The sequence below is a fragment of the Physeter macrocephalus genome, chromosome 16, assembly GCF_002837175.3.
Source record: "Physeter macrocephalus isolate SW-GA chromosome 16, ASM283717v5, whole genome shotgun sequence".
Lineage (NCBI taxonomy): Eukaryota > Metazoa > Chordata > Mammalia > Artiodactyla > Physeteridae > Physeter > Physeter macrocephalus.
This window is the reverse complement of record NC_041229.1, coordinates 100,973,236-100,986,221: the sequence shown is the minus strand read 5'-3', so window position 1 is coordinate 100,986,221 and position 12,986 is coordinate 100,973,236. Positions and strand designations below refer to the sequence as shown.

Below are 12,986 nucleotides of genomic sequence, written 5' to 3'. Positions count from 1 at the left end.
TGTTGTTTACCTAGTTTATATATAGTAGTGTGTATATGTTAATCCCAAACTCAATTTATCTCCCCCACCTAAATAAATTCAGTTTAAAATAAGCCTTCAGTTCATCTAAAAGACACCCCAACAGCTTTGTCCTTAGTTTTGGTCTTAGGGCTTGAACACATCCTTTGTGCTACATTCAGTAATTAACGGGATGCCTTTAAGTTGCTTTACTTGACCAATGGGGACAAAGAGCTGAGTTCACTGAGCACGTGAGCCTTCATCTCCGCAACACAAGGATGCCTTTAGGCATCGAGCCACTGCTGCATGGGGGCTTGTCTTCCTGCTGGGCATGTAAAACCTCCTACCCCAAAAACTGATCGCGCCGGCCAAGAGTTACCTGCCTTGCGGCAGAGTACAGCGCTTGAAAGCGGATAATAAAGTGGTGTGAGTTAACCTGCTGTGTTCACAGCCAAGCTCCCCACCTGTAAAATATGGTTCATAAACTTCTTGAGTGCCTGCAGGGAGGGATGCATCTGGGTGCTCCTTAAGGAGATATGGAGGTACAGAACGCATGATCCTTGCTCCCAAGGAGGTACAGCAGTGTAAGGACTTGAGAGCACATCCTTCCAAACCCACATGGCAGCTTGTGCAATAACACAGGCAAAACACCAGGTTCAACAGAGCAGAGACAGCGAGGTGTTGTCTCCGGGGAAAATTCCATCAAGAGGGAGACATTTGACCCAGGAGCTGAGGCTTCATACAATGGTTAACCTTTCAGTTGGAAGAAATCCCAAGTGGAGAAACAGAATGATGTGAAAGAACATTGGTCTTGCAAAGCTGACAGCCACTGACGCAGCATCTTTGTTCAAGCTTTCAGTTCTAATTACAAATGAGTAAATGCCAACTGTCAAATAAAAATGAGAAAATCTAGGCAAATATAAAGAAGAAAACTTAAATTATACCTAGTCCTACCACTTAGAAATATTTCCTTCTAATCTTTTTCCTAGTTGCCCCGACCTAGTTGCATACTTTAGTGTCTTTTTCCCCCAAATCTCTCTTGGAAATGTAAAACTCCTTATTATAGATTTAAACACAATATGCATTTTACCAACATCATCCTCTTTGGGGTGTTTTCCTGAGAGCCTGGTGACAGGCCCCTAAGGGGACAGGTTGCTCTCTGCACTGCAGCCCAGCTGTCATGCTGGGATCTCCCTGCACCATCATCACCCTGAGGATTCTCTTCTCCTCGCTCTTGTACTGAGACCTAGATTCCCAGATCAAATGGCTTTTTTTCTTTCTTGGTTTACCCCTTCATTCTGGTGGAACACATCTTCTAAAAGCTTTCTGGAAATGGGTGCATGGTAGCTAAAATGTTTGAAACCCTTGCATGTCTGTTAATGGCTCTCATTCAGCCCCATCCTTGATTGATGATCTGTCTAGGAATTGAACTCTTGGTCACAAGTCATTCTCCTACAGATCTTTTTAAGGTGTTGTTCCATTGTTTTCTAGCCTCCAGTGTCCTGCTGAGAGGTCTGCTGCAGTTTGATTTGTTATCCTTTCCCTGGAAGCTTTTAGAAGGGAGCTTCTCTTTGTCCCTATTGCTCTGAGGTATCATGGTGATGTCTGTGGTATGGGTCTGATTTTATCCATTGACAAAAATGCCCTTTTATTCCACCAACTCACATCATCAGTTTTGGAAATTTTTTCTTGAGTTATTTTCCAATGATTTCTACTCTCCATTCTCTTGGTTCTCCGATTCTGGGCTTGCTGGCTTGTGCCCTAGTTTTCGTATCATTTCTGAAAATTTTTCTAGCTCTTTGTCTTTTTCTCTACTTTCTGGGAGATTCCCTCAATTTCATCTTCCAACACCTCCTTTGAGTTTTTAATTCTACCATTATATCTTATTATAACATATTAACATTACATAATGTAATATATTTAGTATAATATATTTTGGGGAGCTTTGTTTTGCTCTCTGTCCCTTTTTCATAGCAACCCTTTATTCCATAGATGCAGTATCTTCTCACATCTCTCCTTTCTGTACTTCCTGTCTTATTGTTTCCTTCAAATTGATTTTTTTCTGATTCCTGTTCATCTTGCTTCTGTCTTTCATCTAAGAGATCATCATCCTCAAATGTCTGACAATCCCTGACTCTCAGTTCCTATGTAATAGTAAAATATCAAAGAGCTGATTGGATGCTCAGGGCTCACAAATAGGGCTGGTCCAGCCTGGGCAGGGTGTAGGGTGATACGAGCCTCCTCTACTCTCCTTCTAGAGGGCATATGCCCAGCTCCAGCAATCTGGAGGCCCCAGTGGTCAGGACTAAATCCTTTACTTAGTCCACTGGTTTTAGAGTGCAGGATCCTGACCCTTAACCACTTCTGGTGTGGCCCAGCTCAAGACTCTGCTTTTACTATCTGCAGAGAATAAATTTCCAGGCTTCAGCTGGGGTGAAGAAAGGGGCAGTTGCCCATCTGCTCAGAATAGAGGAGGGGATCTGGGGATCTAGTTTCATCTTAAATAGACTTTTAGCCACTCCTGTTTTCCATTACTAACCAATGTGTCTTCCCCAAAGATTTGTTATATAAAATAATTGAGATAGCCCTTGCATAATATGGGACACTTTATAAGGACACAAATATAAGGCAATTCTCTTTTCTAAGGGATATTTTTGCAGGGGGAGGGGAGAGGTTCAATTTATATTTAAAGAAATACAATATTAAAACCACAATGAGATACCACTTTACACCCACTAAAATGGCTGCAAGTAAAAGAACGGATAACGCCAAGTGTTGACAAGGACGTAGAACAACTGGAACATTCATACAGAACTGGTGGGAATGCAAAATGATGTAACCACTTTAGAAAGCTGTTTGGCAGTTTCTTATAAATTTCAGTATATACTTACTACATGACTCAGCAATTCATGCCTAGGTGTGTTTACCCCAAAGAGATAAAAATATGTGTCCACACAAAGACTTGTTCACAGATGTTCTTAGCAGCTTTATTCATAATGGCCCCAAACTAGATAGAACCCAAATGCCCATCAACAAAGGAATGGATTTTTAAAAATGTGGTATAGGGCTTCCCTGGTGGCGCAGTGGTTGAGAATCCGCCTGCCGATGCAGGGGACGCGGGTTCGTGCCCCGGTCCGGGAGGATCCCACATGCCGCGGAGCGGCTGGGCCTGTAAGCCATGGCCGCTGAGCCTGCGCGTCTGGAGCCTGTGCTCCGCAACGGGAGAGGCCACAACAGTGAGAGGCCCGCGTACCGCAAAAAAAAAAAAAAAAATGTGGTATAGCCATAGAATGAAATACTATGCATCAGGAAAAATGAACAAAGTATTGATACATGTAACAACATGGATGAGTCTCAAAATATTAAACTGAGTGAAAGAAGCCAGACATAAAAAATACCTATGATTCCAATTAAATGAAATTCTAGAAAAGAAACTATTTTATAGTGCCAAAAAGCAGATCGGTGATTTCCTGGCCCAGTGGTGGGAATGGGGTGGGATGGCTTGCAAAGGTGCATGAGAAAACTTTCTGGGATGGTGGAAATGTTCTATATCTTGATTATGTTGATGGATTCATGAGTATAAATGTTTGTCAAAACTCATTAAAGTGTCCATTTTTAAAATGGGTGCATTTTATTGTATGTAAACTATACTTCAGTAAAGGTGATTTTTTTTTTCAGTGGTTCATAAAGAGATTATGACTTCTGTCCATGGGCAAGGATTGTTGGCCATTGATGCATGGGCTTCACTTGAGGGAGCCAGCTGTTCTGATGATCTATTTTACGGGTGTTACTGAACAAAGTTCGTGTGCCCGACACACAGTGAGGCCAAATAAAACTGAAATGATGACGTTTGGAGCAGAGAAAGGTTTACTGCAGGGCCAAGCAAGGAGAACAGGTGGCTCACGCTCAAAAACCCCGAGCTCCCCAATGGTTTGGGGGGAAATTTTCTTATAGGCAAAATTTGGGGTGAGGGCTGCAGGGCGTGTGACTTTCTTCTGATTGGTTGGTGGTGAGGTAACAGGGTGGTGCTCCAGGAACCTTGTGCTCAGCCTGAAGTTATCAATACCATCCTCCACCTTAGTGGGGGCCTTAGTTCTGCAGAAGAACTCAAAGATATTGTTATGTCTATTCCTTGAGGAGGAGCCAGGACCTTGCCCCAGGTATGTCTTGACTGCTCCTCCCTTGTTTCTGTATCCCCTGACTTCCCTGATTAGCAACTGTTTGAATCTGCCCTTTGGAACTCAGAGAAGGTCATGGAGGCTGAATGAAGCCTATTGCCTACAAACAAGAAACAGGGGACATGGAAAGGATTTGTACATGGGAGCCCTACAGGGTCCTGCTGGGTTTCATTACCTCACGTGGCAAAGGAGAATTAAAGTAGCAGATGGAATTGAGGTTGATAATTAGCTGAAGTTAAAATAGGACGATTGTTTTGTTTTATCCAGTGGGCGCAATATAATCACAGGATAATTAAATTTGGAAGTGGAAGGCAGAAGAGATTAGAGTGATAAGATGCATAGCCATTGCTGGCATTGGAGATGGAGGGAGGGGCCGGGAGCCAAGGAGTGAGGGCACCTCTAGAAGCTGGAAAAGGCAAGGAAATAGATTCTCCCCTAGAGCCTCCAGAAAGGAACACAGCCCTGGTGATGCCCAGATTTAGCCCAATGACATGTCACCTACAGAACTGTAAGATAACAAATTGTATTGTTCAGGGCGCCAAGTGTGTGGTAAATTGTTATAGCAGCAACAGCAAACTAAAACAGGAATTAAAATGGAGTTTACATCTTAAATTTAAAAACTTAAGTTTAAAAAACTTAAGTTTACATCTTAAATTAAAACCATTTAAGATGTAAGCCATTACATATAGAATGGCTAAACAACAAGGTCCTACTGTATAGCACAGAGAAATATATTCAATATCCTCTGATAAACCATAATAGAAAAAATATAAAAAAAGAATGTGTGTGTGTATATATATATCTGAATCACTTTGCTGTACAGCAGAAATTAACATAACATTGTAAATCAACTATAGTTCAGTTTAAAAAAAAACCCATTTCAGCTCCTTACACTAGTAAGATGGTAAAGGTAATTAGTTAACTTCCTGCTGGGCCAGTCTCTTAACTAGTTTGCTAATTTACCTACAGGATTTCTCCTCTACAGGAGTATCTGGAGGACTCCATTAAGCTTCTCTCCAGAGGGTTATAAAAACGCAACCATTTTGGGCTTCCCCGGTGGCGCAGTGGTTGAGAATCCGCCTGCCGATGTAGGGGACACGGGTTCGTGCCCCGGTCCGGGAAGATCCCACATGCCGCGGAGCGGCTGGGCCCGTGAGCCATGGGAGAGGCCACAACAGTGAGAGGCCCGCGTACCACAAAAAAAAAAAAAACGCAACCATTTAGAACATAGAGATGCACTGTCCTAATCCTCTATAAATCCTTAAACTATAGAAGAAGCTGTTACTGATTCACACACGTAACTCAGGGGAGCCCAGTCTTGGGGATGGGGAAACGTGAGTTCACCATAGGTAGCCTTTGTTTGTTTCTTTTAATCGTAGAGACTTCTCTTAAGTCAGCTGTTAAAGACCAAGGTCTCTTTGCAAACCGGGCCACTCAGACGCCCTCAGATCCGCCCTCCCTCCCCCTCCCCCCGTCCCCGCCCTCTCCGCAGGCCTCTGCAGCACGTCCACCTCCTCCAGGGTTTCAGTTGGAGGCATCGGCCCTCTTGTCCTTCAGCCGACCCTTCTGTAACTGATGTCCCCTGTGGACGAGAGGGAGCGAAGCTTCAGGTTCATGTCAAAAGGATTTTAACCCTTGCTCCCCCCAGAAGCCGCCTGCGTCAGGTTGATGGACTATAAGCGCCTCGGTCCTAATTAGGGTCAAGCGGAAGTTACTAATCAGCACCGTGCCCAGGACTTTTCGTAGTCTCAGCTGAAGCAAAATCGAGAGGAAAATAAAGCATGCCGTCACACGCCCCGTGCGCGGGAGCCCACTGGAAAGGAGGAAACGGGAGCCCCCATCAGACACGGGCCTTTAGATGCGGTGACGCGGACTGCTAAGGAACTCCACGCTCTCTGCTTTCCGCAGCATCTGATGAATACTCAGATTGTTCAGTGCGCAAAAAACATACACACCCAAGTTCTGGAATTGGAGAGCGGTGCTGGTTGCACAGCGCTGTGGATATACTTAACGCCACTGAATTGTGCATGAAGTGGTTCAAATGGTAAATTTGACACTGTGTGTGTTTAATCACAATTAAAAACAAAAACCAGAAGCTCAGTTGCTTGCTTCTAGAACCTGAGCCATTCATTTTATTTTTCATTTAGGATGTTGACTTTTAAAAATCTTTTTAAAATTTATTTATTCATTCATTTATTTATTTATTTTTGGCTGCACTGGGTCTTCGTTGCTGTGCGTGGGCTTTCTCTAGTTGTGGCGAGTGGGGGCCACTCTTCGTTGTGGTGCACGGGCTTCTCATTGCAGTGGCTTCTCATGTTGTGGAGCACGGGCTCTAGGCGCACGGGCTTCAGTAGTTGCGGCACGCGGGCTCAGTAGTTGTGGCTCGCGGGCTGTAGAGCACAGGCTCCGTAGTTGTGGCGCATGGGCTTAGTTGCTCCATGGCATGTGGGATCTTCCCGGACCAGGGTTGGAACCCGTGTCCCCTGCATTGGCAGCCGGATTCGCAACCACTGCGCCACCAGGGAAGCCCGACTTTCTTTTATCTTGAACTATAATTGACACATAACATTAGTTTCAGGTGTACATTGCAAAATGATCACCACATCCATTCTTTCTTTTTTTTTTTTCAATCCTTTAATTTCCACAGCGTGTTCATTCACATTTGACTGACTGATAGTACATAATTTTCTTTTTTTTTTTTTTCCTGAGGACACATTCCACATTTTATTTACAATTAAAGACTAACGTTAATCTCAACATCACATATCCATACATCTATTTCCTTTTTGTTGATTTCACTTAAATGTAAATGCATGGTTTGTCCATCAAAGACTGTAAACAACTCTTCACCGCGTCTGGTACATGGAACACCCAGGAACAGCTTGTGACGGAAATCCGTCCGCCTCCCCACAACAATTTTATTATAAATACAGGTATCAAAACAATCCTGAACGTATTTTTGATACTACTAGTAGTCAGCACCTATACCGCTTCAAAAATGAACACATTTTGTGACAATATTCATTGTACCTGCTATTTTAGACAATTTCAACGGAAGCTCTTTCACTAAGCAAGAGCACGCCGTTCTGGGTTTTCCTTCTTGAGCTTTCTCTTCAGAAACACATCTGCTTTGCACAGCCATCTGACACTTCTCGCTGTTCTTCCACCTGGAAACCTGAGTTCCACTCTGAGTACTCCAGGTTCATGCTTAAATGACGGTGCCTTAACAAGAAAAAAAACTGTGCTGGATTTTCCTCCTGTTACCTGAAAACATAATGGGTGTACATATATTAAATATACTCTTACAGATGTCCAGGTCATGTTTACCAGCTGGAATTATCTTACTTAATGTGTGGGTATTTTGCATTGTGATATTTAATCAAGACATTGACATGAATAGAAGGTTGTTGATTTAAGACAAGTTTTAAATCCACTAAAATTAATTGTTGTATGTTTGTCCTTCTGGTGGCTGTGGAAGCTTCATATTTTCTTTGGACATCATTAGACATCTTAGCTCTTGAAGTACAACTTTAATGCTGTATGAATTTTGCCATTTTGCTAACACTGGTATGCACCGTGCATCCACCATTCCACTGGAATTATTTATTCCGTTCATATTAATTTTGGTTACAAATCTAACTGATGGAGGTGCTTCTGGGTATTTAGGTCCACATTCTACTTTCAGGCTATATATTCTGTTTTCATAATTTGTCCTTGGTGGCCCAATAATCATGCCTGTCCACCTTGTAAGTGTCATATCTTGATCATCTTCAAGGCCCCAGCTAACCGTACCATCGCCTACTCCTTTTTGTCCTTCTTCAGGTTCTTCCAACAAGCGAAAATTACGAGGAACTTTAATGCCTGTGGAGACCGCCATCTTCTCCTGCAGCCCGACGCACCGCCCCCATAATTTTCTTTTACAGTAGGCCAGGACATCTGTGTTATCCTGATTATACAAAAACAGATACAAAATGGTATTGAGACTTACTTGCCTGAAATTACAAGACTAAGTTTATATGCATATATTTTTAAAAATCTCTCTATTTCCATTCCATCCCTTTGGCTGAACATTATGAGTACAATATTTGCCCTTTTCTCGTGGCAGGCATCACTATCCAGTAACCCAAGCCAAACCTCCTTTGTCATCCCCTGCACCAACAGTTATCAAATGCTAACATCTTCCTAAATCTCTCTGGAATTGATCTCTTTCCCATTAGATACCCCTTTTGCAAGTCCATTTCTTCATCGTAAGTCTGACATGTGAGCTCTTAATTGCTCTGCTGCAGTTTTCTCTTCTTCAGTCAGTGGTAAGAGCTTCAGGTCTGTTTGCTTTTGTAGTTCTTGTATCAAGGTCATAGTCTTATTGAAAGTAGCACAAATGCGGCTCTTAGTCTCTTTATGCTCCACAGCAATTTGTTTAAAGCATACATGCAAAGTTTGATATCGAGACTTTATTGCTGACAATTCCTTTAAAGAGTGTAACTGGATTTTTCTTGCCTGCTGAATCAGGATAATTAGTCTTGATTTCATATTCCAGCCTGTACTGAATGTAATCCAGATCAGTGTCAGCTTTCTGGAACATCAGTTCCAGCTTATCGACCTCCGCCTCCATGTTGAATAGTTGACATTCCTCCTCCATTCTTTTTTTTTAATTTTAATCTTTTTAAATGAAGTATAGCTGATTTACAATGTTGCATTAGTTTTAGATGTACAGTACAGTGATTCAATTATACATATATATGTATCTATTCTTTTTCAGATTCTTTTCCCTTATAGGTTATTACAAAATATTGAACATAGTTCCCTGTGCTATACAGTAGGTCCTTGTTGGTTATCTATTTTATATATAGTAGCATGTATATGTTAATCCCAAACTCCTAATTAATCCCTTCCCCCCTTTTCCCTTTGGTAACCATAAGTTTGTTCTCTATGTCTGTAGGCCTATTTCTGTTTTGTAAATAAGTTCATTTGTATCATTTTTTTTAAGATACCACATATAAGCGATTACATATGATATTTGTGTTTCGCTGTCTGGCTTACTTTGTATGATCATCTCTAGGTCCATCCATGTTGCCGCAAATGACATTATTGCATTCTTCTTTATGGCTGAGTAGTATTCCATTATATATATGTACCACATCTTCTTTATCCATTCATCTGTCGATGGACATTTAGGTTGCTTCCATGTCTTGGCTACTAAGATCCTTTTTTGGGTTGGGGGGGGGCGGGCCATGCAGCTTGCGGGATCTTAGCGCCCCCAGCAGTGGAAGCGTGGCGTCTTAACCACTGGACCACAAGGAAAATCCCCTAAGATCCATTCTTTCTTTTTTTTAAAATTAATTAATTTAATTTATTTTATTTTTGGCTGCGCTGGGTCTTCATTGAGGTGCGCATGCTTCTTACTGCGCTGGCTTCTCTTGTTGCGGAGCACGGGCTCTAGGCGTGCAGGCTTCGGTACCTGTGGCGCGCAGGCTCTAGAGCGCAGGCTCAGTAGTTGTGGTTCACGGGCTTAGTTGCTCCGTGGCATGTGGGATCTTCCCGGACCAGGGCTTGAACCCGTGTCCCTTGCATTGGCAGGTGGATTCTTAACCACTGGGCCACCAGGGAAGTCCTAAGATCCATTCTTGAGTCTCTCCTTTACTTACCCCACATGACCAATCTATCAGGAAATCTTGTCACCTCTACCTCCAGGAGATTTCCAGCATCTGTCCTCTCCATCTCCGTACCACATCCTGGTCCAAGCTACCATTCATACCTTTGATTACGGCAGCAGTAACCTCCTAACCTGTAACTCACCTCCCTAATCGACTCTTGCCCTTCTGCAGCCCGTTTCCCTCTCAGCAGCGAGATCATCACAACTGACTAGTGCTCTCCTCACTGAAACCGAATGGATTCCCCTGGCTCTTGGAATAAAAGCCAAGCTCCCTATTCAGCCTCCAGGGTTCACACCATCTGTCACAATCTGCCTCTCCAGCCCCATCTCCTGCCACTTCCTTTCTGGTTCACCACGTCCCAGCCCCTTTCTTTCTGCTCCTTGAGGACGCTAAGCTTGCTCCCATATCAGGGCTTGGCTCTTGCTGTTTCCAGTCTCCACATGCTGGCTCTTTCCTAGCAGACCTCAGCTTCATGTCACCTCGGCAGAAAGGCCTTTCCCTCGTAAGTCTAAACTAGCCACCAAATCTCTCCAGCACATGTCCCTGGGGCGTTTTCCTTACAGCCTGTATTATCCCCTAATATTTTCTTGTTTATTTGTAATCATGCACTGTCCATGTCCTCCCCCTAGAATGGAAACTCCACGAAGAGTAGGACCCTGAACGGCTGGGTCCCCGGCATCTAGAATGGCGCCTGGCACGAAGCAGGTGCACAACACGTATGACTGAGTGAATGAGTGAAGAATTAAAGTGTATTTCCCAGACATCGGGAATATCACTCGTAGCGGGCTGAATGGTGGCGCCCAAAAAGATATGTCCATGCCCCAGAACCTGCGAATGTGACCTTATTTGGAAAAACGGGGCAGGGGGAGAGAGGGAGGGATAAATTAGGGTTTAAATATACACATTACTAAATATAAACTAGATAACCAACAAGGACCTACTGTATAGCACAGGGAACTACACTCAATATCTGTAATAACCTTTAAGGGAAGAGAATTGGCGCAGTGGTTGAGAGTCCGCCTGCCGATGCAGGGGACGCGGGTTCGCGCCCCGGTCCGGGAAGATCCCACATGCCGCGGAGCGGCTGGGCCCGTGAGCCATGGCCGCTGAGCCTGCGCGTCCAGAGCCTGTGCTCCGCAACAGGAGAGACCACAACAGTGAGAGGCTCGCGTACCGGGGGAAAAAAAAAAAAAAAAAAAGAGTAAATATATTTATATAATTGAATGTATAATTCAATTATGTGTATGTGTAATTGTATGCAAAATTGAATTACTTTGCTGTACATCTGAAACTAACACAACATTGTAAATCAACTATATTGCAATAAATATTAAAAGAAAAACCGTCTTTGCAGATGTAATTAAGTTGAGGATCTTGTGATGAGACCATCCTGGATTCCCCGACTGGGCCCTAAATCCAAGGACAAGTGTCCTTAGAAGACACAGCGGAGACGGCCATGTGCAGACAGAGGCAGTGATTGGAGTGCTGCTGACACAACCCGAATCCGGAAGAAGCAAGGAAGGATCCTCACACTTAGAACCTTCGTAGGGAGCAGGGCCCCGCTAACACCTTGACTTCAGTCTTCTGGCCTCCAGAATGGTGAGAGAATACATTTCTGTTGCTTTAAGCCACCCAATTCGTGGTGATTTGTTACAGCAGCCCTAGGATGCTAGTACACTCCCCACATTTACCTTCTTCTGAACTCTTCTGGCACAAATTAACTGTGTGTTCCCTTTGATGTTAAATTAACCACATAAAACAGTACGTGAGGGCTTCCCTGGTGGCGCAGTGGTTGAGAGTCCGCCTGCCGATGCAGGGGACGCGGGTTCGTGCCCCGGTCCGGGAGGATCCCACATGCCGCGCAGCGGCTGGGCCCGTGAGCCATGGCCGCTGAGCCTGCACGTCCGGAGCCTGTGCTCCGCAACTGGAGAGGCCACAGCAGTGAGAGGCCCGCGTACCGCAAAAAAAAAAAACAAAAAAACCACAACAGTATGTGATTCTCTCCCACGTGCTTGTCCTATTTCCACCACCTGATAACTAAGCGAAGGATGTTATTGTTCTGCTTCTTGGCTTTGTCCACAACAGTTTGCAGGGCGCTAGGGTAAGAGCAGGCACTCAGCAAGTCGGTATTGACTGAACGGTGGGGAATATTGATACACCCACTGCTCAGATTGGGGTTACAAAGCAAAGACTCTGGCATCATCAGGGATCCAGGGAACTTTGCTGCCTGTTGAAGCCCTGACTTGATACAGGTTTGGGTATAATTTTGGCTCTGTCTACGCTAATCTGCCATCCTTCAAACCCAGCCTTTACAACACGGGGAAGATAGCTGATATTTTATAATAACTATAAATGGAGTATAACCTTTAAGAATTGTCAATCACTATATTGTACACCTGTAACGTATATAATATTGTACATCAACTATACTTCAATTAAAAAAAAGCAACAACAGCATTTAGCTCCTGTTACCTCCGTCCTCCCTGAGCTTGACTACTGTGGAAAACTTGTTCTCTGGCTGGAACTTGTAGGCTTGTCAAAGTGACTGAGTTCCCGGAGGGGGACCACGCAGACGGCGGGGGAGTTAATAGCTTTGTTCTTGGTCCTCCTTTGCCCCATCTCTGGGCACACACCCAAGTCTGGTGGTCTTTGCTGGGGGCCTTCCCAGGTGAAGGAGGAAGGGACAGTGGGAGAGAAAATCAAAGGGGAAAAAATAGCCCACAAGAAAGCAGGAGAAATAGCAGGCCCAAGGGAAAAGCAAGGACTTCAGAGTCGGTTAGTCACTGAAAACTGGTTCTGGACAAAAAGAGACTCAGCTCTGAGCTGTGGGCACCAAAGGCACTGGCAGCCACATTAGGGAGCAGTGGATGCTGGTCTTTTCCTAAGAGGACACCTCTTGTTTTTCTTTCCTTTTTTGACTGTGGGTTTGTCCACTTTGTCCTTTCTGCCCAGCCTTCTCTGGGGATCTTTGTGCTCCTTCACAACAAGGTTCTTCTGACTTTGCTGCCGAGAACGACTTCTAGAAATGCTCCATGGGGTGCTCAGGACCCCCTCCCCGCAGAAGGCAGCAGGAACACCCCCCCCATGCCCCCACTCCTCCTGTGCCTATTTGAAGCATGAGGGCAGGGACAGTTGATTTTCCTGTCCTGGGGCATCG

The 12,986-nt window shown here is 44.2% G+C and overlaps 1 protein-coding gene and 1 pseudogene across 1 annotated transcript; both read right to left on the bottom strand.

Moving 5' to 3' along the window:
• Positions 1 to 6,918: 6,918 nt before the first annotated feature.
• LOC102976341 (ubiquitin-conjugating enzyme E2 variant 2-like) lies at positions 6,919 to 8,072 on the bottom strand. Its single transcript, XM_055091579.1, has one exon. It carries the CDS (start codon positions 8,050 to 8,052, stop codon positions 7,615 to 7,617), a length of 438 nt encoding a protein of 145 aa, XP_054947554.1. The 5' UTR covers positions 8,053 to 8,072; the 3' UTR covers positions 6,919 to 7,614.
• A 345-nt stretch (positions 8,073 to 8,417) lies between these two features.
• Positions 8,418 to 8,787, bottom strand: LOC112067456 (spindle and kinetochore-associated protein 2-like; annotated as a pseudogene).
• Positions 8,788 to 12,986: the final 4,199 nt, after the last annotated feature.